Raw genomic sequence first — 25,500 nt, 5'->3', positions numbered from 1 at the left:
TTCGCGTCATCATGTTTCGTCGCCCTTGGTGCACAGAGCGCGTTTCTACCAGTTGGTGAGTGACGATATAAAGCGATCGTCCTCTGCCTCTGTAAACCTCATCACTTCGACAGCCTCATCCGCCGACTACTACAATCAATATGCAACAAGCTTTCCTCGCCCTCTTCATGCTCGCTAGCACGATCGTTGCTGCTCCTGTTCCTCAGGCAGCTTCGACTACGACTGCAGCTCCAGTCGCAACAGGCGCACCTGCAGCTGCGGCTGCTGTCAAAGCTGCAACACCTGATGGTGAGGCCAAAATTGCTGCTGCTGGTGTCAATACGGAGCAGAAGACTCTTTTCCGCGGCTGTGGCGGCTATTATGGCGGTGGTCTCGGTGGTATTGGGTACGGCGGTGGTATTGGATACGGAGGCATTGGCGGAATCGGTGGTATTGGCGGAATCGGTGGCATTGGTGGAATCGGTGGCATTGGAGGAATCGGTGGTGGAATTGGTGGAGGCATCAGTGGTGGTATCAGCGGTGGCATCAGTGTCAGTGGAGGCATTCGTGGAGGACTGGGTGGCTTCGTGCTTGCCAAGGACCAGGACAAGGATAAGAAGGATAAACGTCAACTGCTTGTGGGCGATGTGCCTGAACTTGAGCTCGAGGGCGATGAGGATGCCTTGGACCTCTCTTTGGAGGACCCTGCTGTCCTTGTAGACGCAGATGACTCTGACCTGCTCGATTCTGACTTGATTGATGCTGGCCTTCTGGCTTGATCCAGTTATCTCTCTCTGTCTTGCCTTCTGGCTTGATACCAGATATCTATCTCTGTACAAGTAGCTGCTCTCTAGACTAACTAATTCCTGAATCTTGAATCTTGATCACTTCCCATCTGATTTCCGCCTGAAAATTGAAACTGCAGCAGACTTCAGCAAACACACAACAAGCTGTTCAACAGGCTCATCTGGAGCACTTATAATACGGCAGGCCATGGCACAGGCAGCCCCGCAGCATCTCACAAGCTACCCAGCGCGTCTGCAACAAGGCTCCACCTCACTCCTCACACCAAATCTCGCGAGTCTCAAGCATGTTGAACAGCCCGTCCCGCAAGTCACCGAGCAGCGCGTTACAGGCAGACCACGACCGAGCTATCGCGATCCAAGTCTCAGTCCGCCTCCTAGTAGAGATTCTCCTAGGCACGCATCGCCCGCTGTCTTTCGAGATGGGACAAGGCAGGACATGGAAGTGGATGAGCGTGGTCTTGTTACTGGACCGGCGAATGGACCGTTGCCGGCTTTGCAACGACGTATGGCAAGTTGGATTCGTGTGAGAAGTGATTATATTGCTCAACAAGCTGCAGCGGTAGAGGAAAATCTCATTCCAATACGGCTTGACTTGGAGCTCGGCAACGACTACCGTCTCAAAGATGTCTTTCTATGGAATTTGAATGAAGAGCTCATTACACCCACAGAGTTTGCCGTCAACCTCGTCACGGATTTGCAATTGTCTCAGGGATACGTCAATGAAATCGCCAGGGAGATTCGCAAGCAACTCGAGGAGTACGCGCCTGTTGCCAACCTTGCCGTGCCAGGCCAGGAAGCGCCTGTGATTGTTGAATTGGAAGTGCATCTATCGCGTCACCTCATCACAGACAAATTTGAGTGGGATTTACAAAGTACAGCGGCGGTGGAAGCTTTTACGCGTCAAACATGCCAGGATCTTGGCCTGTTTGGTGAATTCAATGTCGCCATGTCCTGTGCCATTCGCGAACAACTCATGAAACTCAAAAAGGAACTCGTTGAGAGTCCACCGGGTCGCACGGCAGAGGGTCATGTTGAGATTGAGAATGAGTGTGCCTTTGACAGACCGATGGGATTGCGCGTGAGTCCTGATACCCTGGGTCTTGACTGGGTTCCTAAAATTGAGATTTTATCGCGCGAGGAGATTGAGAAGCGCGATGGCGAGCGTGATCGGGTGGTGCGTCGCTTACGTCGCGAGACGGCCAAGTTTGGCAGATCAACGGGTCATATCCCAGCAACCACAATGCAACTCACTGCAACAGGACGTAAGCGTGCGCGAACACAATTCGATGATTTGACGGAAGCCATGCCGGAGCATGAACGGGGTCGTTGGCGGTGTGCGTGGTGTCGTGTCTCTGGACAGGATACGTGGGAGATTGGCGGTGCAAAGAAGGAGTATTGTCGGTTCTGCATGCCAAGTGCTGTTCCTGCTGCAACGAATGGGACGTCTAACGAGACCATCTCGATGACTGCACCGCAGCAGGTTCCAGGTATTGCAGATGGTAAAGGATGGCGACGTGGCTTGTACAGTTCTCGCAACCCCCTCAACACGCCTGTTGTTCAGGCTTCTTATATTGGCGCACGGTAATTAAAGCAATTGCAAAATGAATCCTTTTCTTTTTCTCTGCAGAATGAAACTAGGCTACGACGCTAAGAGGCAATGATGTCTGTTTGCCTTATTTCGATTACAGCAACATGACCATGCCTGCCAAGCCTGCAACGCCCAAGGACACAGCAATGGCTTCAGCACCACTCTTCTTGGCGAGTGGCAGGGTCGTAGGGTCTGGCAGAGTGGAAGGCATGGCGACCATGGAGTCAGTCAGGTCTGGTGTGGCGGAACTGTCATCTGCTGAGGTGCTTGTCATGGCACCGCCTGTGGTAGGTGTCATAGTGGGCATAGGCATATCTGTCACTGATGCTGAAGCCGTAGGTGCCGGTGGAGTTGTTGTCGTCTGACGCTTGTTCTGCTATTAGTCATTGATGGATGGTCGTGATGGTTGGCATACCAATGCTGCATTGGCTGATGCCGAAGCGAGAAGGGATGCGGTGAGGACCTTTGAGAAGTGCATGATGGACTTGTTTGATGGGAAAGAGACAAGAGGATGCTATGTGGCCCTTTATACCTGGGAATTGCTCAGGGGTATCCATGGGACCATGTCAAATTTCTTTTTATATGACCTTCTGTTTACAGCAAGCACGCCTCCTGAGTCCTAAGCCTCTCAACCTCTCTGCATGTTTGCTTGCAAGGTTATGAGGAGGAGCACACTAAGCACGAAGGTCGACCACTAGCAGTGACTAGACCGACCATGAGTTTAGGCTATTCACTAGACAAACAACTCATTTAGCGCTTGGCCGAGCTCAAGCATGGGACTTGTTGATCAACACACGTCAAGTTTGCAATCTCGGACATGCTTGCGGATGAATTGCAGCCATACTCCTCAACAACAAGTACCTTCTCGCAAATTCTCGCTGACTTCAGGGGGTTGACACATTTGCGAGGTCAATTTTTGCCCATCTGAATGTGCTGTTCCCGAACTTTATGGATCCTGACTGTGAATCCTGATTTCTGACTGTCTGTCTGCATTCCGGATTCGCACAGCAACTCTTATCTCAGACCAAGACGCACGCCTCAGTAGATAGGGGCAATCTGCAATCAATGGGCCAGGCTGATATGCATTCTCAATGCTGGATAGGCTCCCTCGGAAACAGACCGGGCTTGCGTCTGGGATGGACCTGGTTCCTCCCTCCCATCACAATGCTCTGCTTCCCCGTCTTTTAGACTTCTTGACTATCAATCTTCTTGCATACTGTCGAGCATGACTCCATCAATAAGCCTACCATCTGCACAAGCATCAAGACACAAGGACTCTGCAACGACTGCCATGTATCCCTTTCCCATGCCAAGGCCACACACATTGCCCACAAAAGTGGCAGAGGTCGATTTGAAGACCAACGACAAGCATGTCTGTCGCGATGAGCGTATGATTCGTTTGACTGGCAATCATCCCTTCAACAGCGAAGCACCATTATCAACGCTCTTCGATGAAGGATTCTTGACGCCGCCTGAGCTATTTTATGTCCGCAACCACGGCGCATGTCCAGCATATACCGACCAGGAATGTCTCGACTGGAAGATTGAAGTCTCGGGTCTCGTCGACAACCCATTCACGCTTTCCCTCAAATCCATCATGGAGGACTATGAGCAAATCACCTTGCCTGTCACCATGGTCTGTGCCGGTAATCGCAGAAAGGAGCAAAACATGGTTCGCAAGGGATCTGGCTTCAATTGGGGTGCTGCCGGTGTCTCGACATCCCTTTGGACAGGACCTCTTCTACGAGATATTATTGCAAAAGCCAGACCACAACGAGCAGGCAAGTTTGTGTGCTTTCGAGGCGATGATGATTTGCCCAATGGCAATTATGAGACGTGTGTTCGCATGTCATGGGCTAAATCCTTCGACAGGGCAATTCAACTGGCCTATCTACAAAATGGTGAACCTTTGACACCAGATCACGGTCGTCCCATTCGTGTGGTGATTCCTGGTGCGATTGGTGGTCGTTCCGTCAAGTGGCTCTCAAAGATCATCATTCAAGCAGAGCCATCGACTGGATGGTATCACATCAATGACAATCGCGTCTTGCCTACTCAAGTCGATCCAGCCATGGCGAAGGCAGAGTCGAAATGGTGGCAAGATGAGCGCTATGCCATTTATGACCTCAATGTTCAAAGTGCAATTGTCTATCCTGCACATGATGAAATCATTCAAGCGGAGGAGAATAAAGATTACACTATTCGTGGGTATGCTTACAATGGTGGCGGTGTACGCATCGGCCGTGTTGAACTCTCTATTGACTCTGGACGAACTTGGCAGCTGGCAGAGATTGAATACCCTGAAGACCAGTACCGCGACTTTACTGGTTCCTTATATGGTGGCAAGATTGACATGGCCGATCGCGAAGCATGCTGGTGTTGGTGTTTCTACGCATTGAAAGTACCGACTACTGCGCTAGCACAATGTACGGGTATCGTCGTGCGTGCTATGGATGAAAATATGAACTTGCAGCCACGAGACATGTACTGGAGTGTTATGAGTATGATGAACAATTGCTGGTTCCGAGTAGCTGTACACAAGACGCAACATGACAGCTCGATTACGCTACGCTTTGAACATCCCACACAGCCTGCATTGATGCCTGGTGGATGGATGCCGCGTGTCAAGGATGCTGGTGGTGATTTGCAAGCTCATGGCTGGGGAGAACTGGTTGATCCGGGAGTGCCTGCCAAGACTGTGGTTAAGCAAAGCATCAGAATGACCAAAGATGGCCTGCACAACATCATCAAATTGGATGAGGTGGAGAAGCACAAAGATGCAGAGTCATGCTGGTTCATCAACGATGGCGAGGTATATGATGCGACGCCTTTCCTCAAAGAACATCCAGGCGGCATTGAATCCATTACTGGTGTCGGTGGCGAAGACTCAACAGAAGACTTTATGGCTATTCACAGCGAGACTGCAAAGCAGATGCTGGTGGACTACCACATCGGTACACTGGAGAAAGCTCCACTGACACCACCCAAGACGCCTGCAGAATCTGCTCACGGTGACGACGATGAAGTGCCGCGCGATCAATTTCTGGAAGCAAAGAAGTGGCATCCGGTGCAGCTTGTCGAACGGCAGGAGATCTCCTCAGATGCTCGTATCCTACGCTTCAAGCTCGACCACGACGATCAGCTTCTCGGTCTTCCATGCGGTAAACATCTCTTCATCAAGACCCAATGCCCGACCACAAACGACATTGTCATGCGCGCGTATACGCCTGTATCTGAGCAACTTGCCAAAGGTTTCCTGGACATTCTCGTCAAGGTTTACTTTGCATCAACTGATTGGCCTACTGGTGGCAAGATGACACTGGCGCTCGAGTCCTTGCGTCTAGGCGACACAATCCAAGTCAAGGGCCCGACTGGGCACATTGAGTATCTTGGTCGAGGCAAGCTTCTACAGCACGGCCAAGAACGGACAGTCAAGCGCTTTTTGATGGTGTCTGGAGGTAGCGGCATCACCCCCGTCTACCAGATTCTGCGAGCGATTCATGCTGATGAGGCAGATGCAACACCTTGTGTCTTGCTCGACTCGAATCGACATGAGCAGGATATCCTGTGCAGGGAGGATCTTGACATGTATGGCGAAAAGGAGACGATTGATATCTACCACACATTGTCAGGTAAGGATGTGCCAGCAGATTGGCAACACGGCAGGGGTCGCGTCACGGAAGCACTCATGGAGAGCAAGTTTGGGGATGTGGATGTGAGTGGTGGTACTATGCTTCTGTTGTGTGGTCCACCTGCGCTCGAAGCACTTGCCAAGCAGTGGGCATTGGGTAAGGGTATGAGCCAGGAGGATATTGTCGTATTTTGAGTGTCCGTAGGTAGTCTGTAGATATTCTGCAATTTGCCGGATTGTTCAGGGAGATTGTCAAGTTGCCGGACTGGGATTGTCTGTTATCTCTTGCGCAGTCAAAGCGTATCTCTTATCTGCTCACAGCACTCTACGGCCGCTAATCGTTCTCACTCGCTGCGATTTGCTGCTGCCATGTAGACAATCGCGTATCGTGCGGGTACCTCTATCTGCACAGCAAGTCTAGACCACTGTGATTACTGATTACACTCTGTATCCCCCGCGTTGCCGTATCTCTACGGCAGCCAGGAAGCTTGTGATGGTCAGCTCGTCTGACTGTGTCTGATTAGTCTGAGTCTGAACAGTAACCACTCTCTCCATCCCCCTCTTGTCATATCTGCGACTCTTCAACGCAGACTAAACACAGTGCGTGTCAGCGATGGCTCCGCTTGTTGGACGTGAGTACGCTGCCGAGACACCAGCGACGGAATTCCAAGTCGCACAAAGCATGGTCGAGGGCGAGAGACCCTCAACGCCGCCAGAGACACGACCTGTCTCGCCGACAGATCCACAGAAGCGCACGCGCATCGTGGTTGTTGGTCTCGGCATGGTCGGTATCTCCTTTATCGAAAAGCTGCTTGAGCGCGATGCCAAGCAGAAGCAGTACTCCGTCATTGTGCTCGGTGAGGAGAAGCATGTAGCCTACAACCGTGTTGGCCTGACCTCATTCTTTGGTACACTCCACTCTATCTTTAAATAACACTCTCTAACTTGCAGAACACCGCTCGATCCCAGACCTGTACCTCAATCCAGAAGATTGGTACACGCAACTCGATACACAGACATTCACCTACAAAACTTCCTCTCCAGTCACTGCTATTGACAGATCGGCAAAGAAGGTCATTACGAATGACGGAGCTTATCCGTATGATTTGTGTGTCATGGCGACAGGGTCTGAAGCTGTACGTCCAAAGCAAACACCGAATTATGATGCAAAAGGTGTCTTTGTGTATCGTACCATCGGAGACCTTGAAGAAATGATTGAATATGCTGAGACTGTGAGCGTGGCTGAAGGCAAGCAGAAGAAGGCGATTGTCGTTGGCGGTGGTCTCTTAGGTCTTGAAGCAGCACATGCAGTCAAAGATATGAAGAAGTTTGATCACATGACGGTGGTGCATCGATCCAAATGGCTCCTCTCGCAGCAGCTCGATCAGCAGGGCGGTGATTTGCTCACTGCAAAGGTTCGCGAGATGGGCGTTGAGGTTCTGCTTGAAAAGCAAATTCAGCGCATCAATGTCGACAATGAGGGCGCTGTGGTTTCTGTTACTTATCTCTCTGGCGAAACCGAGGATTGTCAGCTCATCTGCTTTGCTATCGGTATTCGAGCTCGTGACAATCTTGCTGTTGACTGCGGCCTAGACACACATTCTCGTGGTGGAGTCGTTGTTGACGATGATCTATGCTCCTCCGACAAGAACATCTACGCTGTTGGAGAATGTGGCAATTGGAAGGGCAACACGTTTGGCCTCATTGGCCCTGGTATCGAGATGGCGGATATTGTGACCTGGAATCTGACTCAAGCGAAGCTGCATGCTCCACGAGCATTCACCACGCCAGACCTGTCGACAAAGCTCAAGCTCATGGGCGTCGATGTCGGCTCATTTGGAGACTTCTTCGCTGATCGAGATGGTCCACGCTCTATTCCCAAAACACGCAAACCGAAGTCTGGCTTCACTGCAGATGATGTCCGCGTATTGAAGTATCATGACCCGTTCGAGGGCATCTACAAGAAGCTCATCTTTTCAAAGGACGGCAAGTACCTCCTTGGAGGAATTTTGGTCGGCAACACTAGCGAGTTTGTCAAACTCAATTCCATTGTCAAAGGTGGCAAGGAGTTGGCAAAGCCACCATCAGAGTTTGTCCTTGGTGCCAAAGCATCTGGCGAGGATGACGGTGCTGACCTTGACGACGATGCTCAAGTTTGTTCCTGCCACAATGTTACGAAAGGTGATATCGCAGAAAAGGTGTCGAGCGGCACATGCTCATCTATGGGCGAAATCAAGAGCTGCACGAAAGCCGTGACTGGCTGCGGTGGCTGCGAACCGCTCGTCAAAGCCATCTTCACGTCAGAGATGAAGAAGCTCGGCAATGAGATTAGCAACAACATCTGTCCGCACTTCAACTACTCGCGAGCTGATCTCTTCAATGTTGTGCGTGTCAAGAAGCTCGAGTCGTTTGATGCCATTATGCGGGCATATGGCAAGCGTCCAGATGCACTCGGTTGTGAGATTTGCAAGCCTTGCATCGCTAGTATTCTGTCTTCCCTCTTCAACCCACTCATCCGCAACCATGAAGTCAACCATCTACAAGATACCAATGATCGCTTCTTGGCCAACATTCAACGAAATGGAACATTCAGTGTTGTGCCAAGGATGAGTGCCGGTGAAGTGACGCCTGCTCGATTGATTGTCCTTGGGCAGGTAGCAAAGAAGTACAACCTCTACACGAAAATTACCGGTGGTCAGCGTATCGATCTGTTTGGTGCACAACGCCATGATCTGCCAGACATCTGGGAAGAACTCGTCAATGCCGGTTTCGAGTCTGGACACGCCTATGGCAAGTCGCTCCGTACAGTCAAATCGTGTGTTGGATCGTCCTGGTGCCGTTACGGTATTGGCGACTCGGTCGGTCTTGCAGTGCGTCTCGAAGAACGTTACAAATCCATCAGATCACCGCACAAATTCAAGGGAGGTATCTCTGGCTGTGTTCGCGAGTGTGCAGAGGCGCAGGGTAAGGACTTTGGCTGCATTGCGACAGACAAGGGTTTCAATGTCTATGTGTGCGGCAATGGAGGTGCATCGCCAAAGCACGCCGAGTTGCTACAGGCAGATGTTCTACCGGATCAAGTGGTGCCTCTCTTGGATCGATTCATCATGTTTTACATTCGCACAGCCGACAGGCTGCAGCGCACTGCCCGCTGGCTCGAGCAGATGGAAGGCGGTATCGAGTACTTGCGACAAGTCATCATCTCAGACAAGCTTGGCATATGCGAGGAGCTTGAAGCGCAGATGCAAGAGCTCGTTGGCAAGTTTGAGTGCGAATGGACAGCTGTTGTGCAAGATCCGGCGAAGCGTGCTGAATTCAAGCAATTCGTCAATACCGACAAGACCGCACCGAGCAACGTTGAGCAGATTCAGGAGCGTGGTCAAGTCCGCCCTGCCAATTGGCCAAAGAAGTCAGACACCACAGATTTCAAAAACACCAAGTGGTCTTCGCTCAGTTGGGAGCCAGTGTGTTCTGTCGAGGCGCTCAAGTCGACTCCTGCTGGTGCGTCTGCCACTGTGCTCAGAGGCGAGACACAATTGGCCATCTTTCACGTTCAAGGGAAAGGCTACTTTGCCTCGCAAGCGATGTGTCCCCATCGTAAAGCCTTTGTACTTGCGCAGGGCCTTATTGGAGACGATGAGAATGGCGAAGTACATGTCTCTTGTCCAATGCACAAGCGCAATTACGTGCTTGACTCACAGGACCATACGCGTCTTGGCGGGTGCAAGAATGATGAAGACGTCTCTGTTGCTACTTTTCCTTGCGAAGTACGCGATAATGAGATCTATCTCAAGTTGCCCCCAGTGGCTGAGTTGGATGAGGTGCTTGGTACAAGCAAGCACTTGATCAAACAGGCTGACCACCAAGACGAGGGCATGAAAGCGCTTGACCGACGCTTCAAAACGTTTGGCAGTATGGCCAAAGTTCTGCCAGAGCCTGTCCTTTCATGGTAGTCATTGATCCATATGTTCTCTACGTACTTCATCGTTAAATATTGCTGTTCTGAATGGGATTGCCTTCATCGTTACATTCACCTTCTCCTTTGCGAGTAAGGAACTTGGTGAGCCCATCCTTCATATCGACCACTCGCTTGCTATAATGCATGTGGTGCTTTGCCTTCCAAGCAGCAGGTATCTCTTTGCGCCCAGTCTCGCTCTCGTGGGACTCTCTGGCATCGTCCTCAGAAGCAGAACTGCCTGTGTGCGTCGCCGGTTGCGGAGCGCGTGGAAAGTCAACATACACTGGGAGCATCAACATCATGTTACGTCCTTCATCCATGAGTGGTGCACGACACTTATTGCAGGATACTTTGCATGGTAATGTGCGATCTTGCACAGCATGAGCCATCTGCTTTGACGGCGAATGATACCAACTTAGATGCTGAAGTGCGTCAGGCTGGAACTGTAGAGCGTCCTTGGGCAATACAGCAGCCCATTGAAATGGACAACCATGTAGAGTTTGACAAGTCTCACAGTGACAGTACATGCTATCGAGGCAATCTTGTGCAATCTCGAATTGCACAGCTTTGCAGTAGCATGAGCCAGTGTATTTCACCTTGAAGTCTTGGCGGTACGCATACGGCGCCTTCAGTTCAGCTTTCAACTCTTCCTTCATCGGAGCAGTCTGATTGATCTTGCAGCTGGTACAAGTAGGAGCACAGATGATCTGCTGAGCAATGTTTGAAGTGAGTCCCGAGTGGCCGGGTCAAGATCAAGTTTATGCCGTACGTCATCCGGCTCTACTTTCGAAAACACGACTCGCTATGAGCTGCACTTGGCACGAGAAAGCTGTCGACCGCTTGATTACCGAAGAAGATTTGTATCTCCACGTATGCCTCCAGGATGTGCTTGCTTCTCAATACAGACACTCGGATCTTGCGACGCTAGGCATCGAGAGTTCTCTGTCACAATGCATATGTCTCTTATAAAGCGAGCCGTCAGGTACAACTAGAAAACGTATGATGTGCTTCAACAATGCTATTACTTGAATACGCGCCGGTCTTCAACCCAGATAGTAGCACGAAGGGCGAGGCATGTGAACGCATTTTCTGGTTTCATCTCAATGTTCTGTTTGCATTTGCATTCGAACAAGCGAGATGTTTGTCTGTCTACTTTGCGTGCCTCTGCGGATCTGGGTTTCAATCTAGACCGCTCGATTGTCTCCTGAACCAGCTCTCCTGACCTACTCTGCGGACGACGCAGCTGCTTGCTTATAAGATATGCGCAACAACCACGTCAGCTTTCTTGACCACTCTTATGAAGTTCAAGGACGCGTGGATCTCTATGAAGCTACGCTCAAAGCTAGTTTGCTTTACTTTCATCGCCCTGCTCCTCTACCTCATGTTGTCGGGCTCTCAGACTCTGACGAGGTCCGCCTCAAGCGCTGTATCGCATGGTAGCGACCGAGGAGGAAATGAACCTTCGGCGCATCATCTCAAGGCCAAAACTACCCCTGTCTCTGTCTTCATTGGCATCTTCTCGACCCCAGAACGCAGCGACCGACGTCAACTCTTGCGAAACGTCTATAGTCGAGTGAGACGAACAGGCTTGTCTCAATCTCAAGACACCCTCGTGTTCAAGCACATCATTGCTAGACCTGATTCCAACGTGTCATCGGATGCCTTGGCCGCGGAGCAAGCAGAACACAACGATTTGCTCTTTCTCGATTGCAACGAAGGCGCGGAGGGAGGCAAGACCTGGTACTATTTCGCCGCGCTGGGAAAGAAACCGCATATCGCTGACCACGTCGAAGGATACGATGACCCGCAGACCAAGTTTGACTTTGTTATGAAGCTAGATGATGACACCTACCTCAATCTGCCACGCTTTTTGGACGCCATCAGACTCTTCCAGGGGACGCCAGAAGTATACTTTGGGCGGATTTGCAACCTCCCCATCATGCCGTCTGGATTTCATCATTTCCCTTATCATTGTGGCTTGGGCTATGCCTTGTCGACTGATTTGTGTCAATGGCTGTCCGAGACGTACGATGAATCGCCTCCCATTAAATATCTGTCTGCTGAGGATGTTGAGACTGCAGGTTGGCTGAGAGATGGTGGAAAGCTGTTCGGATTTGCTGCTATACCTCAATCGCAAATGTACTCCTTCTGGGATCGAATGCCAGCCCACCTTCGCCATAAGGATTGGTATCAAAAGATGACGCCTGAAAATATGCAGTACACAGTCGATCATCTCAACAAACGGGACATTGCGATCCACGGCTTGAAGGATGAAGAATTTATGATTGCAGTCGCTGATTGGTTTCATCAACTTGAAAGACAGATGCAGTGAGATGAACACCGACTTGTAGTCTCGAGCTAAATATGTTGATCTTGCAGCTTGTTAATGTTCTTCCAGCTGATATCCCGATGTGCTAGCTGCAGATATATGTGGCCGTATAGATGTAGATGCTCAGCAAGAGCAACTTCAGATGACAAGGCAGGGTTTGACGGCGAACGCTATCCACTTGCCTCTGCAGCAGTCGTCTCTCAACAGCTTCACTTGCTCTGTATACTTCGCTCACAACTGTCCTATTACTCGACGTAGAAGCACAATATGGCTAATCGGGTACGCCTGTTGACACTATTCACAAACCAGCAATGCTCTCTTTGTGCCAAAGCTAAAAGTATGCCTCTCAGTCTCATCAACCTGCTTGTATGAAGATGAGTGATGATCTTCCACATCTCAGCTGCTGATGACTAGATGCTTTGATGGAAGCTCGTGCCGTCAACCCTGCACGCTTCCAATGGTCCGAGGTAGACATTCACAAGGCTGAGAACAAGGACTGGTTTGATAAGTATTGCTTCGATGTATGCATTCCTTGAAGGCAGAAGACGGCCTCCGTGTCGATATCAAAGACAGACAGCAGCTGACAGACAGGTACCTGTCATACATTTTGATGCGTTGGGCAAGCACAAGATCATGCACCACATCAAGAAGGAGGATATACTCACGAAGCTGGCTGAGGTTGATGGTCTTTGATGTTCTCCATAGTCTAATGCAGGGATTGAATAATGTGACTGCGCTTCTCCCAAGTGACGCCAGCAGGAAGCCGCCAGAGTGAAGCAGCAAGTACACGTCGCCCGATACAGACAGCAACGCACCAGGCCTCTCTAGCCCTCTTGCAGTGACAGCAGGCTCTCTATCTGCAATCAGCAAAGCACTCTTTCGCATCAAGAAAAGAGGCAAACGACCAAGCATCCAGCATGTCCTACAATAGGAATGTCGGCTACGGCGGCCCCAACATCAACCCGCCTACTGCCAACGGCGCGTCTGTGGACTCCCCCTTAGATACAGTCAAGCAAATGTCTAGCAAAGTGGAAGATCTTCTAGACACAACCTTTGAGCCTGTCAAGCCGTATGGACAACAATCAACCTGCACATCTACAGCCGGCTAACCAGCAGATACCTGCCTGCATTGGGCCGTTTCCTCATTTGCGTGACCTTTATTGAAGATGGTCTGCGCATTGTGACGCAATGGAGTGACCAGCTCTACTACCTGCAGACCTATCGACACTTTTGGTGGGGTTTCTCACACCTCTTCCTCCTCCTCAATGTGGCCACCATGTTTAGCTGTTCCTTCTGCGTCATCAGCCGACGCTATACGGAGTATGCCATTGGTGGACTCTTGGGTGTTGTCGTGTCTCAAGCATTGGGCTATGGATTGTTGTTTGATCTCAACTTCTTCTTCCGCAACTTGAGTGTTGTGGGTGGCCTACTCATGGTACTCTCTGACTCGATGGCACAGCGTAAGCAAATCTTTGCAGGCTTGCCCAGTATTTCAGAGACCGACAGGCGCAAGTACTTTCAGCTCGCTGGCCGTGTCTTGCTCATCTTCCTGTTCATTGGATTTGTCCTACACGGCCAGTGGACCATCCTACGTGCCCTCTTCTCCCTCGTTGGCTTCATTGCTTGCGTCATGGTCGTTGTTGGATTCAAGGCTCGTTTGTCGGCGACTTTCCTGGTGATGGTCTTGTCACTGATGAACCTCGTCATCAACAACTTTTGGTCCTTGCACCATACCTCCCCTGCACGCGACTTTGCTCGCTACGACTTCTTTTCGACCTTGTCGATCATGGGTGGTCTTGTGCTGCTGGTATCGTCTGGACCAGGTGCACTTGCAGTGGATAAAAAGAAGGTATACTAAGTGTAGCTTTTGTAAAGCTTCTGCAGGATTTACCTTTTATGTGCTATGCTGTGATGTGTAAGATGCTGATTTGACCAAGAACATCGCCGACGAGCAGCTTGGTGATGCCTTGTTGCTCGATGCTTGTGATGCAATTGATTTTGGGTGGCTGTGTTGCAGCAGCACCCGGCAGCGTGAAGGTTGCAATCTGATGGCCACTCAGCTGGCCTTGCTCATCTTGGCGGACACGCCAGAGCTTGACGGTACAATCGCTAGAGCCTGATACGATGCTGAATTCTGTGCTTTCTGGATCCGTATCTTCAATGATGCAGACGGCACCAATGGGTAATGTATGGTCTGTGAGTCGTAATGTCGTCCATGTATGCCGCATGACGCGTTTGTTGAGTCGTTTGTTCTTGTGCTTGGATCGGACAAGTGCATGTCGAGCTACAAGCAGAGAACCATCTCCTAGACCTGCAGCGTAGATTGGGAGACGGCTGTGGCTTGCAAGCGCTTGTACGAAGGGAGGATTGAAGAGCTGCGGTGCATTGGGGTCTTGATGTTCAGCTGCATTCAGACTAGAGACGAGCTGCAATGGTGGCAGATCTGCGTCCGTGTCGTCTGTTTCTAAGGGCATAGTCAGTTCCCATTGCTTGATGAGACTGTCCATGCCACCAGTTAGGATGTGTAAGGTTGTCCCTTGTTCGCTCATCAAGGCAAGTGGTGCAAGACTGGTACAAATGTGGGCGTGACCTAGGCCTTGTCCAACAGTTTCGCACTGTCCAGTCTTCAAGTGTAAGAGAGAGACGTCCCCCGAGTCGTCTCCCAAGATGGCCACTCCTGACTCTGACAGATGGATGAAGCTGTTGATTTCTTCACTGGCAACATTTGGCCATGAGGATGTTGATTCCTTGACAAACAGCGACGCGCCACTCGGCTTGTCTAGCTGAAAGAGCGACGTGCCTGCAGATACTAGCAGAGTCTCACCCTGCCACGCAATGCAAGTGACAGCCTCTCCATGGAAGCAGCTTGGGAGGAAAGCATGTTTGACTTTGAAAGTAGCCAAGTCCCATACACGGACACAGCCGTCTTCAGCAGAGGAGGCAAGCTGCTGCCCAGTTGCATCTACAGCGATGCATATGACTGGCTTTGAGGCTGCCTTGAGTGTATTCTTGAGCGTGAGTGTCATCTGAGTCTGCGCATCTGCTGTGTCGTATAGATCCTCAAATCCAGAAATAGTTCTCCCCCAATTTGCCTCCCAAACATCGAAAGCTGCACAGTAACACACACTCTCTCTCTCCAGCACATCTATCCATAATGCGTCTCTCCCTTCTTCTCTCTTCATCTGCATTGCTAGCAACCGCAGCAGCAAGCGGCACAGGCGCCCTCATGTTCTGTCTCGGCGTCAAAAAGGCAGACGGCTCCTGCAAATTCCAAGCTGACTACGCATTGGATTTCGCGGCATTGGGCCCCTACAGCAAAGCAGTCCGCATCTACTCCACCTCAGACTGCAACACCATGCAGGAAATCATGCCTGCCGCCAAAGCTGCTGGTTTCAAAGTTCTCCTGGGTATTTGGGCCACGGATGCCGACCATTTCGCTTTGGAGAAGACCACTGTTCAAAAATTCCTTCCATTGTACCGTGACCAGGTCTCTGCTATCACTGTTGGTAGTGAACATCTATACCGCGGAGACTTGACCGGCACGCAGCTCGCTGCTCAGATTACCGAGGTTCGAAACCTTGTCAAGGGTCTCGGATACACAGACATCCCTATCGGCACTGCAGACTCCTGGAACAAGTACAAAGATGGTACAGCAGACCCAGTCATTGCAGTGTCTGATATCCTCCTGACAAATTCTTTCAGCTTTTGGGAAGGTCAGAGCAAAGCCGACATGACTACAAGATTCTTCAACAACATTGGTCAAGCATTGGCCAAGATTGAAGCCATCAAGGGTACCAGCGACTTTACCTTTTACGTTGGCGAGTATGTCCATTCCAGTTTGTAATGTCACAATGCTAACAATGTAGGACTGGCTGGCCCACTAGCGGCAGTGCCTACGACCAAGCCGTACCGGACCTGGCCACCGCCGAGTTGCACTGGCAGTCCACCATCTGTGGTCTCCGACACTGGGGTATCAATTTGAGTGTCTTTGAGGCATTTGACGAGCCATGGAAGCCCGCTGCAATAGGAGACAATGGTGTTGCACTGCCAGAGACATCCTGGGGTGTCTTTACCTCTGATAGGAAGCTCAAGTACAAGTCGCTTTCTTGCTAGACGCTTTTCAGGTTGACGCTCTACCTTTATAATCTCCTTTTATACTCTCACGATACTGGTAATCGACACTTGGTTTATGCAGAAGAGTTCTTGTTGAATCTGTTTATAGGCCTGCACCACTCTGCTGTAACAAAAGAACAAATCCTTTGATATTGGCAAGAATGGACTATGAAAGGAACCAAAACTGCCATGGTTCTTCCATCGTTCTGCTTGGGTTCTGCTTTCATACTCTACTTTCTCAAATTCTTGCCAATATCAAAGGATTTCTCGATTCTGCTCCATGATCCATAGCGAGGGCTCTCCTACTCGTCTCGATCATAGAAAGGCGTTGTGCTTGATTATCCGGAGTCAGAAGCAAATCTGAGAAACATCTTGTGATATCACAGCTAGCCGTGTGTAGTATGCTTTACAAGTACAAGCTGAGGCAGGACGCTCCCGCTGGTGACGATTCGGTGACTTCAAGTACACTTGGTTGCAATGACTGGTTAGAGCATGGCTGGACTAGAATGCTCTGATTGCTCCGCGTATTGGAACGATATGACACTGCAAAACCACCAGGTCTCTTCAGTCACCTAACGCGCGAGTCAGGGACAGTCGACAGATGGAGTACGACAGCCACTCAGCCCCTGCCGCTTCGCAAGCATCTGAAGACGACTTTGGCAACGTCCTAGAGCCAGTCATTGCATCCTTTGACTACAAGGACAAGAAGCTAGGCATTGCCTTCTACGCTCGTGAACAAGCAACGCTCTTCATTGCTCAAGACATCCAGCATGAAGCACCACCGTGCTTCGACGCCATGAAGCGTGCACGCTTCCAGATCGAACCAGATGTCATCTTACTCTCATCACGCGCAGACGATGCCTTTCACAGCACAGAGGTGAATGACCTAGTCTTGTCGGATGCAGATGAGACGCGCAAGCAAGTCAGACCGAGTCCAGAATTCTCCAGCATCAGTGCCATGGGACGATCATGCGAGCTACGAGCTGCCAAGGACGCTGTACACGCTCATATCGCACCACGCATCACGTTTGGTACCAGTTTGACTGACAGCGAGTCTCATCATCGACTTGCAGGTATCAAGCTCGGTGGAAGTATTGACGATAGCGCCATACTCTCACTTGGCTGTGCAAACGCTGTCTTGTGCTACATTGAAAAGCACTGTGCTACTTTGCATGGCGACGAAGAGTTGTCGACCTATGTCCATCAAGTAACGATGTATGCCCCGAAGAACCATCTTACCATCAGTCCAGACTCGTTGTTTGCGCTCGGCATCTTTGGCGATGAAGCACACCCTAATGTCCATGCGAATGGAAGCAAAGAATCTCTGACACTGTTCGGCGTTCTCAACACTTGTCGAACGGCGCAAGGAAAAATCTTGCTCAGGAGCTGGTTTGCACAGCCTGCTATGGACCTGGTGACCTTGAATGAACGTCATGATGCAGTGGCTTGTCTCCTGATGCCTGCAAATCAGCACCTTTTGGGATCTATTGCATCTTGCTTGCGCTCTTGCGCAGACATGCGAAAAGTGCTTGCTCTGCTGCGTCAAGGACGTTTCCATCACGGTCTCTCAAGCAGTATGCGTGTAGCAACGGAGTGGCAGCGTATCCTTCAATTCAGCTTCAACCTCTGCAAGATTCGTTCGAATCTAAAGGACCTATTGAGCGGTCAACATGCAGTCCTCTTGGACCAGATTGTTGCTGCTTGTCGTATTGCAGATCTCAATGCCGTCGGCTCGCTTATCAACGATGTGGTTGATTTTGATGCTTCCCAAACTGAACAACGTGTCGTCGTTCAGCGTGGTATCGATGATGAGCTCGATCAACTGAAGGAGACGTATGATTCGCTCGACGGCGTTTTGAATCAAGAGCGTCAGCGTCTCAGCGTCGCAGTCCCGCAAGCGTATAGCGCCAGCGTACAGTGTGTCTACCTTCCACAAATTGGCTTCTTGACAGCGATGCCAGCATCTGGCGCACCCACAACGAGTGGCAAGAATAGCATTACTTCGACAATGCGCTTGGAAGCTCCAGTCGTTCCTGTTTGGCAGGACGATAGCTGGATCATGTCCTTTAGCACTGCCGAGAACGTCTATTTCAAAACACAACGCATGACGGAGCTGGATGAGTACTATGGCGATGTACACACACTGGTTGCTGATCGAGAAATCGAGCTACTCTACCAGCTGTCTGTGCGTGTCTTGAAGCACAGCGAACTTTTGGTGACGCTCTCTGATCTGGTCGCATCGCTTGATTGTCTCGTTGCTTTTGCAGAGGCTGCAAAAAAGCACAAGTACTGTCGGCCTGAAATGGTTGAAGCAAGTGTCTTGGACGTCAAGGGTGGTCGTCATCCTCTGCATGAGATTATCCTGGCGACCTTTGTCGAAAACGACACTCTGCTCAGGGGCGGCCCATCAGATGATCAGATGGATGCGATCAATGCAATATTGCTGACTGGAGCGAATTACTCTGGCAAGTCAGTTTACCTCAAGCAAACTGCGCTCATTGTCTACATGGCACATATCGGATGCTTCGTTCCAGCAAGTTCTGCAGTCATTGGTCTGACAGACAAGATCCTCACACGCATCAGCACTCGCGAAACGGTTGCAAAACCATCGAGCGCCTTTCTACTTGACCTGCAACAAGTCGCCCTCATGACTTCAACCATGACCTCACGCTCACTGCTCATCATTGATGAATTTGGCAAAGGTACAGAGAGTACAGATGGAGCGGCATTGTTTGGGGCACTTGTTGAGCTATTGACTGGTCAACTCGCAGATCATCAAGATACACGACCTCGCACACTCATTGCTACACATTTCCATGAAGTGATCGAGTTGGGATTCATGAAGCAACCTCCAAATCTCAAACTCCAGCATATGCAGATCCATATACCCGATGCAGGAGACGGCGTGCAAAATGCTGGTGAGGCCAACATAGACACGAAATTGACTTACTTGTATCGTCTCGCTGATGGTCCATCGCATGGGAGTTTTGGTCTCAACTGCGCCATGATTGGCGGCGTGCAACCCGATGTCCTCGCTCGAGCGGCTCAGCTGCTTGCAGTGACGAGTCGAGGGGAATCGCTCGTTCATGCAATGACAGAGCTGACTGAAGATGAAAAGGAAGACTTGCGCCGCGCAGAGAAGCTCGCAAGGGCATTCTTGAGTTGGGACTTGACAGCAGAGCCGGTTGAGGGCATCAAGGGCAGATTACAGTCTTTGCTTACGCTGTAATGAATCAGCGCTTCTTGTTCATACCGCCATCCAACTTGGTACTCTTGATGACTCTGGAAATACCACTCGTCTCACCACCATACGAGCCAGTAGGCTGCTTGAAGATTGCCTTTTGCGAAGCCAGCTTCTTCTTTGCAGCATCGTACTTGACTCGCTTCTTGACACGCGCATTTCTGTTTTGCTTATTGGGACCCTTGGCGCCCTCGCGCGTTCCCTTATTTGCAAGAATATCGCGCGTGACTCCGCGCTTATCGCCATTGACTGCATCCTCCGCAAGCGTATAACCTGCTCTCTCCGCACGAAGCGCCTTGAGAGCGCCATCGTGCGCCTGTTTCCTTTCCTGCTTCTCTTGCTTTGCAGCATTGGCAATCAAATCGTAGTACTCTTCGTCTGAATGAGCATCCTTCTCAGCCACCGGCTCTTCGTTGTCGAGATCAGCACCGATCGTACCTCCCTTGCGACGCTCTGCCTCTTGTTGCACACGCATCTCGCGCTCTTTACGTCGCTCCTTGTATGGCACATCCGCATCACCTGACATGAACGCATTTTTGCCCGCATCGCGCCGTTTGTTGGACTTTTGCGCGATTTGGGAAGCGTAGAATTGTAGAGTCTTGCGGCGTTGTGTTGCATCGTCTGCTTCTTGACTGTCGGCGACGGCATCGCCAATATCGGCCAGTTGCTGACGAGGCTTGATCTTCTTGACGGATTTGAGGGCGGCAAAGGTGGCTTCGAGCTCGTCATCATCCTCTTCAGGGGCGAATGATTCTTGAACCACTGGCGCTGATAATTGAATGCTCTTTGACTTGTTGCCTCGCTTCCGCTTCTTCTTGTTGACGATTTCTGGCTCTTGTTCAGGTTCTGGCACATGCTCGACCAGATCTGAGGCATTTTCATTGATCAGGACATGCTCGATACGTTGCCAGGCAGTGCGACAGCGTACCAATGAAATCATGATTTCATGCTCCTTGATCTTTACTGTCGCATTGCCATCTTGATCAGTGGACGACAAGAGCACAAAGTAGAAGGCAAGCACAGCGAGGTAGGAGCGAAGTGCACCGCGCTTGAGCTGAATGAGATTCTGTTCAGGATGATGTGTCCTGGCAGCGAGCAAATCAAGGTGCTCGAGCTGTGGCGACAGCTCTTGCAGCTCCCGCGCAAATGGTTCAAACTCTGGATGACGCAGCTTGAGCATTCTCTGAAGCTCCAGCTTGGGTAAGTCTTCAGAAACTTGGGCAGGAACCTCATCCACAGCATCTTGCTGCTCTGCTTCATCGTTCCACTCGTCGAGATCATCGACGAATGCTGTCGCATCGAGTTTTTGGAGATTCTTCTTTTGTATCCGAAGCGCCTCTGCTTCTTCGGCCTTGAGATCTTCTTCGTCCGTCATATCTTCGGCATCGTAGTACTCCTTTTTGCTGTCGCCCCAACCTTCCTCGACTTCCTCAGCGTCTGGGTCTTCCTCATCACTTTCAGACTCGGAGTCAACGCCATCCAAGCCCAATACTTCTTCGTCAGAGAGCTCCTCCATCTCTTCTCCACGAATGCGAGCATCTCGACGCGCTCCATCTAGCAGAATCTTGTCCTGATCAGCGTCAAAGGCTTCCTCATCAGATCCTGCAATGTCGCTGTATTTGTTGATGGCAGCGCGCTTTGCACCTCCGCCATCAAACTGGGGCTCTGCATTAGTCTGCTTCCGTACTTTGCGCTTGATGGCCATAATATATGGGTCTGCACAGGCTCTCGTCTCGACGCTGCTGACTCGATGCGACGAAATGCACAAAAAAGTGGAATTTTCACACGGGGCATTCAGATGGAGTTCACTGCTGGTTGCCTTGTACTACATATGTAAAGTTACTCAATGAGGTGGCCGACCAGGTTCTCAAGGTGATGACAAGCAGAAGGGTAAAAGGATTTGCTACAAGAAGAGAAAAAGATCCTATGAAAGGGTATAGCAATCATGCTGCAGCTGAAACCGTCGTGGTCACTGGGTAGACCGACACGCAGCCACAAGCGCTGATGTACCTCGCAAGTCGCTTTTCGACGCCTTGACCATCACAGACATTGGCATTGGTAGGCAAGCTTGCGGGACCAGTGATCGTCTGCGTGCTGGTAGGTCCGGGAATGACTGTGATGGTGGGCAAAGCAGTTTTGCAGTCATTGTAGTTTGACTCGATAAAGTTACCATTCTTCAGCAACAGACCGCGCAGGCAGTTATCACGGGCGCACTTGGGGTTGATGGTTGGAAGAGGCGCTGGTGTTGTCGATGTTGGAGCGACCACAGCAACTCCTTCACAGTTGTTCTGGCAGGCAATACCCTTGACAAGAGTCAAGAAGACGGCGCTGTCAAGTGCACCGTCGGCAGCGTCACAGACAGCAATTTCAAGCTTCACTGTACTGACTCCGACGTCAATTGGGGCATTTGCTGTGAGTATGGGTGTTGAGCCTCCGTAGACGCTGTCGTCGTTGGTCGCCACCTGGTCGGAAGCGAAGAAGCCGTTGTTGATGGTTACAGGTTTGCCGACGTTGTCCATCGCCACGTTCTTGCCGTTGACAAATATGCCGAGGACGTCGTTGAAGCTCGATCCAACGTAAACTGGATACTCCTCTGAGCCAAAGATAAATGAGACTGACAATCCATTGAATTTGGTCTTGTCGACCAGGAGATTGAGCGTCAAGACAGCGGCATCAAAGTATGAGCTTGAGCCAACAGCACTACACAGAGCGCTTCCAGCACCAATTTCATTAGTAGAAGCGTCGCTCGATTTAGGCTTGCTCGCATCGATGGCATTGCCGGAAGAGAGAATGATACCATCAGCGATGCCTTGTGGGCCGCTTGAGTATGTGCCAGCTTGTGTGGGGACACCTGTAAAGGTACCATTAATCAGCGTCAATCCGGAATTGGCGGAAATCAGTCGCGCTGCCAAAGCCGAGAAGTCAGCTTGAGTGACTGTGAGGGACGAGACGAGGCTCGCGGAGGAGACCAAGAATGCGGCCATAGTCGACGAAAGCTTGAAGTGCACCATGATGTGTGCCTGAAATTGTTCAAAGAGGACTGCGATAGAGACTTGCAAAGGCAGATCGACAGGCTTTATATAGTTTCGCAAAGTTCTTGCAATGGCCAGCGGTCTCCAATGCATGCAAGCCAAAAGCACAGCTTGTGCAAAGGATCCAAGCGAATCGTAGCTTACCCCAATGTAATTCCCCGGATACTCTCGCCAGGAAGAAGTTGTCGGAGGATGCTACCGAGCAAGTTAAGGTACCAGTGAGACTCGCGTATGATACCGGCGCGACCGTGCATTGGGATAAGCGACGACTTACAGGTCATTGAAGAGGTTTGACCCGCACCTGACCTCTTGTGAGAAGCTGATAGGACACTTCAGCCAGCAACTGAGTTCAGTGAATTGACGTTCGGGCAAAAGTCCATTGTGCTCGAGCCAACGGTATTTTTCGTCTTATTCCGCCCGCTGTCGGTATGACTTGGACTGGTAGTTTAGCATGCATATGCGAGAGACGTCAAGACATCCGTCTACAAGATATAGTTATGGGCCATATAAGGCCCTTTAGCTGGAGTCTGGAGCAGCAAGTGGCTTACATTGTAGGGTGGTGGTCCAAGCGGAGCCTCCTCATCAAATCTTGTGCGTCCTGCAGACTCCTGCTCGCCCGCACAACGGCACAGGCGCAGCGTCACAGACCAGAACTTTCATAAGCGCGCATAGTATGTGCCGTTGGAAAAGCTACGACTTTGCTCTTTTGACTGGGTCCGGCGCGTAAATTTGAACGGCTTGTCACTTGTAAGTTGTCACTGGGGCTTAAGCTTGCAACTGTTGGTGTATGATTCGTATCAGCTTGTTTGAAGTCGTATCATCTGCATAATCCCAACTACCACTCCACCAGTCGATGGCCCTACCAGCGACGTCCAGCGTCAGCCCTCTTACATTCGCTTATGAGAACTCAGGTTCTCGCGGTGGCTCTGCCGTTTCAGATGCCGACTCCACCTTGAGTCAGTTAGCAGCTATTAGCTCAGAAGGCTGTATACACAGTACATCCGCATTGGAGAGGCCCATGCAAAGCGTCAGACCATGAAGTTTGCAACTTTCTCACTGTATGTAAGACTGTGGTGTGCAGTGGCTTTGAAGGCCTTCCTTGCAGCAGAGGTCACAGAATTCACAGTACTACCAGCAGTTGGCAAGTGTGGATCGCTATGTATAGCATGCCTCTTTGACAGATTGCTAGCGGGCCCGACCAATTGCATGGGCCGATCGAGTCAGGCAGCATTGAATCAACTTGGCCTGTTCGCTATAGATTCAGACAAAGCGCCAAAGACAACGCAGATGAAGTGATGAATGCATGAGCTAATAGATGACATGTGGAGCATTATGAAATTACACTAACGTGCCATTGTGGCACTTGCAATGATAGTGGTCGTTACTGGAAAGACGGATGCACATCCGCAAGCGCTGATATACCTAGGCAAGCGCCTCTCAATGCCTTGTCCATCGCAAACATTTGCGTTCGTCGGCAGATTTGCAGGCCCAGTGATTGTTTGGGTGGCAGTTCCACTTCGAAGGACAGTGATAGTTGGCAGCGCGGTCTTGCATGCCTCGTAGGCTGCCGTGAAAAATACGCCGTTTTTGAACAACAGACCGCGTAAACAATTGTCATGCGAGCACTTCGGGTTGACTGAAGGCACAGGCGCTGATGTGGATGATGCAATTGATGTTGATGTTGTTGATGTGGATGATGGATATGTGGAAGTTGTTGAGGTCGTGGACGTTGTCGACGACGTTGAAGACGTTGACGATGTCGATAATGTAGACGACGTCGACGAAGGAAGGACAGCAATACCGTCACAATTGCCTTCGCATGTGATGCCCTTGAGACCAGTCAAGAAGACGGCACTGTCGACATCTTGATCCGCATTGTCACAAACCACAATCTCAAGTTTCACGGTGCTGACGCCTGCTGCAACCGGTGTATTTGCAATCAACTTTTGGGTTGAGCCTCCATACGCGCTGTCGTCGTTAGTTACAACATTGGCTGAACTGAAGAAGCCGTTGTTGATGGCAACGCGCTGGCCTGCACTGTCCAATGCAACGTTTTTGTCATTCACAAAGATGCCCAAGACGTCATTGTACTTTGATCCGACCCAGGCTGGGAATTCTTCTGAAGCAAAGATGAATGACAAGGATACTCCATTGTACTTTGTTTTGTCGATGGCGAGGTTGAGTGTCAGAACAGCGGCGTCCCTGAAGTCGCCCTCTGCAATCGCGCTGCAGAGTGGACTTCCACCACCCATATACCTCGAATTGGCATCGCTTGTTTTCGGCAATGCAGCATTCTTGGCGTCTCCTGTAGAGAGCACAACGCCATCTGCCAGGCTTTGCGGGCCATTTGTGTATGTACCTGCCTGCGCAGCATTACCAGAGAAGGAACCACTCAGTAGTGTGAGACCCGAGTTGGCTGTGACGAGACTGGCCGCCAATGCGGAGAAGTCAGCTTGAGTGACGGTGAGGGAAGAAACAAGGTTGCTTGATGAGAGAAGCGACAACGCTGTCAGCAAAAACCTGGACACCATGATTATATCTTGACAGAGACATACTGACGACGCCGGATGCGGATGCTTTATAGGTAGTCAGCTCAAAGAGTATCAAATAGTTTCGGATACCCTGGTCGTGCCGCTTCTTTCAGTCCATGCCGTCCAATATTCTCACTTTAGGTGGATGAGCCATAGTGTGGGGAGGTCATTCACCTCGTGTCAGACTAGCACCATGACAACTTTAAGAGCTCATGACAGTTCGGGTAGTCAGACATTGTGCCATTGAGCCAAAGTTTCGTGCGATAGACGGGTTGCTCCATTGAGCGCGCTA

The 25,500-nt window shown here is 50.7% G+C and overlaps 14 protein-coding genes across 14 annotated transcripts; 9 read left to right on the top strand and 5 right to left on the bottom strand.

Moving 5' to 3' along the window:
• Positions 1-140: 140 nt before the first annotated feature.
• BCR37DRAFT_394498 (uncharacterized protein) lies at positions 141-758 on the top strand (the record flags this gene model as incomplete). Its single annotated transcript, XM_040871478.1, has 1 exon — positions 141-758. One exon carries the CDS (start codon positions 141-143, stop codon positions 756-758), a length of 618 nt encoding a protein of 205 aa, XP_040723429.1.
• Positions 759-1,290: 532 nt separating this feature from the next.
• On the top strand, positions 1,291-2,370 carry BCR37DRAFT_350399 (uncharacterized protein; the record flags this gene model as incomplete). The annotated part of the gene is made up of 1 exon (XM_040867999.1): positions 1,291-2,370. The coding sequence occupies one exon, from the start codon at positions 1,291-1,293 to the stop codon at positions 2,368-2,370; it is 1,080 nt and encodes a 359-aa protein (XP_040723428.1).
• A 97-nt stretch (positions 2,371-2,467) lies between these two features.
• On the bottom strand, positions 2,468-2,851 carry BCR37DRAFT_388740 (uncharacterized protein; the record flags this gene model as incomplete). The annotated part of the gene is made up of 2 exons (XM_040870662.1): positions 2,468-2,746; positions 2,789-2,851. 2 exons carry the CDS (start codon positions 2,849-2,851, stop codon positions 2,468-2,470), a joined length of 342 nt encoding a protein of 113 aa, XP_040723427.1.
• Positions 2,852-3,407: 556 nt separating this feature from the next.
• On the top strand, positions 3,408-6,222 carry BCR37DRAFT_382186 (nitrate reductase). The gene has a single exon (XM_040869823.1). It carries the CDS (start codon positions 3,599-3,601, stop codon positions 6,197-6,199), a length of 2,601 nt encoding a protein of 866 aa, XP_040723426.1. The 5' UTR covers positions 3,408-3,598; the 3' UTR covers positions 6,200-6,222.
• A 100-nt stretch (positions 6,223-6,322) lies between these two features.
• BCR37DRAFT_382185 (uncharacterized protein) lies at positions 6,323-10,007 on the top strand. The gene is made up of 2 exons (XM_040869822.1): positions 6,323-6,912; positions 6,956-10,007. Exons 1-2 carry the CDS (start codon positions 6,618-6,620, stop codon positions 9,955-9,957), a joined length of 3,297 nt encoding a protein of 1,098 aa, XP_040723425.1. The 5' UTR covers positions 6,323-6,617; the 3' UTR covers positions 9,958-10,007.
• Positions 9,992-10,618, bottom strand: BCR37DRAFT_394493 (Mss4-like protein; the record flags this gene model as incomplete). The annotated part of the gene is made up of 1 exon (XM_040871477.1): positions 9,992-10,618. One exon carries the CDS (start codon positions 10,616-10,618, stop codon positions 9,992-9,994), a length of 627 nt encoding a protein of 208 aa, XP_040723424.1.
• A 668-nt stretch (positions 10,619-11,286) lies between these two features.
• On the top strand, positions 11,287-12,294 carry BCR37DRAFT_388737 (uncharacterized protein; the record flags this gene model as incomplete). Its single annotated transcript, XM_040870661.1, has 1 exon — positions 11,287-12,294. The coding sequence occupies one exon, from the start codon at positions 11,287-11,289 to the stop codon at positions 12,292-12,294; it is 1,008 nt and encodes a 335-aa protein (XP_040723423.1).
• Positions 12,295-12,713: 419 nt separating this feature from the next.
• On the top strand, positions 12,714-12,984 carry BCR37DRAFT_394491 (uncharacterized protein; the record flags this gene model as incomplete). The annotated part of the gene is made up of 2 exons (XM_040871476.1): positions 12,714-12,812; positions 12,883-12,984. 2 exons carry the CDS (start codon positions 12,714-12,716, stop codon positions 12,982-12,984), a joined length of 201 nt encoding a protein of 66 aa, XP_040723422.1.
• Positions 12,985-13,079: 95 nt separating this feature from the next.
• Positions 13,080-14,192, top strand: BCR37DRAFT_382179 (ER-derived vesicles protein ERV29). The gene is made up of 2 exons (XM_040869821.1): positions 13,080-13,360; positions 13,408-14,192. The coding sequence occupies exons 1-2, from the start codon at positions 13,209-13,211 to the stop codon at positions 14,147-14,149; spliced, it is 894 nt and encodes a 297-aa protein (XP_040723421.1). The 5' UTR covers positions 13,080-13,208; the 3' UTR covers positions 14,150-14,192.
• On the bottom strand, positions 14,193-15,317 carry BCR37DRAFT_400143 (WD40-repeat-containing domain protein; the record flags this gene model as incomplete). Its single annotated transcript, XM_040871795.1, has 1 exon — positions 14,193-15,317. One exon carries the CDS (start codon positions 15,315-15,317, stop codon positions 14,193-14,195), a length of 1,125 nt encoding a protein of 374 aa, XP_040723420.1.
• A 128-nt stretch (positions 15,318-15,445) lies between these two features.
• On the top strand, positions 15,446-16,705 carry BCR37DRAFT_405367 (uncharacterized protein; the record flags this gene model as incomplete). The annotated part of the gene is made up of 2 exons (XM_040872081.1): positions 15,446-16,113; positions 16,158-16,705. 2 exons carry the CDS (start codon positions 15,446-15,448, stop codon positions 16,402-16,404), a joined length of 915 nt encoding a protein of 304 aa, XP_040723419.1. The 3' UTR covers positions 16,405-16,705.
• A 300-nt stretch (positions 16,706-17,005) lies between these two features.
• BCR37DRAFT_350329 (muts domain V-domain-containing protein) lies at positions 17,006-19,633 on the top strand (the record flags this gene model as incomplete). The annotated part of the gene is made up of 1 exon (XM_040867994.1): positions 17,006-19,633. The coding sequence occupies one exon, from the start codon at positions 17,006-17,008 to the stop codon at positions 19,631-19,633; it is 2,628 nt and encodes an 875-aa protein (XP_040723418.1).
• Positions 19,634-19,637: 4 nt separating this feature from the next.
• BCR37DRAFT_405364 (uncharacterized protein) lies at positions 19,638-22,656 on the bottom strand (the record flags this gene model as incomplete). The annotated part of the gene is made up of 2 exons (XM_040872080.1): positions 19,638-21,470; positions 21,607-22,656. 2 exons carry the CDS (start codon positions 22,654-22,656, stop codon positions 19,638-19,640), a joined length of 2,883 nt encoding a protein of 960 aa, XP_040723417.1.
• A 1,364-nt stretch (positions 22,657-24,020) lies between these two features.
• On the bottom strand, positions 24,021-25,208 carry BCR37DRAFT_388732 (uncharacterized protein; the record flags this gene model as incomplete). Its single annotated transcript, XM_040870660.1, has 1 exon — positions 24,021-25,208. The coding sequence occupies one exon, from the start codon at positions 25,206-25,208 to the stop codon at positions 24,021-24,023; it is 1,188 nt and encodes a 395-aa protein (XP_040723416.1).
• Between the last annotated feature and the right edge of the window lie 292 nt (positions 25,209-25,500).

This window comes from Protomyces lactucae-debilis (assembly GCF_002105105.1).
Source record: "Protomyces lactucae-debilis strain 12-1054 chromosome Unknown BCR37scaffold_17, whole genome shotgun sequence".
In the NCBI taxonomy this organism is placed as follows: Eukaryota; Fungi; Ascomycota; class Taphrinomycetes; order Taphrinales; family Protomycetaceae; genus Protomyces; species Protomyces lactucae-debilis.
The sequence above is the reverse complement of the archived record's forward strand: the minus strand, read 5'-3'. Positions and strand labels throughout refer to the sequence as shown.

What these genes read in the sequence shown, in the direction of transcription:
- BCR37DRAFT_382186 (XM_040869823.1), top strand. Translation starts at nt 3,599, where the DNA reads ATGACTCCATCAATAAGCCTACCATCTGCACAAGCATCAAGACACAAG.
- BCR37DRAFT_382185 (XM_040869822.1), top strand. Translation starts at nt 6,618, where the DNA reads ATGGCTCCGCTTGTTGGACGTGAGTACGCTGCCGAGACACCAGCGACG. An exon ending in TGGCCTGACCTCATTCTTTG is followed by an intron (nt 6,913 to 6,955) that starts GTACACTCCACT and finishes TCTAACTTGCAG; the next exon opens with AACACCGCTCGATCCCAGAC.
- BCR37DRAFT_382179 (XM_040869821.1), top strand. Translation starts at nt 13,209, where the DNA reads ATGTCCTACAATAGGAATGTCGGCTACGGCGGCCCCAACATCAACCCG. An exon ending in ACCTTTGAGCCTGTCAAGCC is followed by an intron (nt 13,361 to 13,407) that starts GTATGGACAACA and finishes GCTAACCAGCAG; the next exon opens with ATACCTGCCTGCATTGGGCC.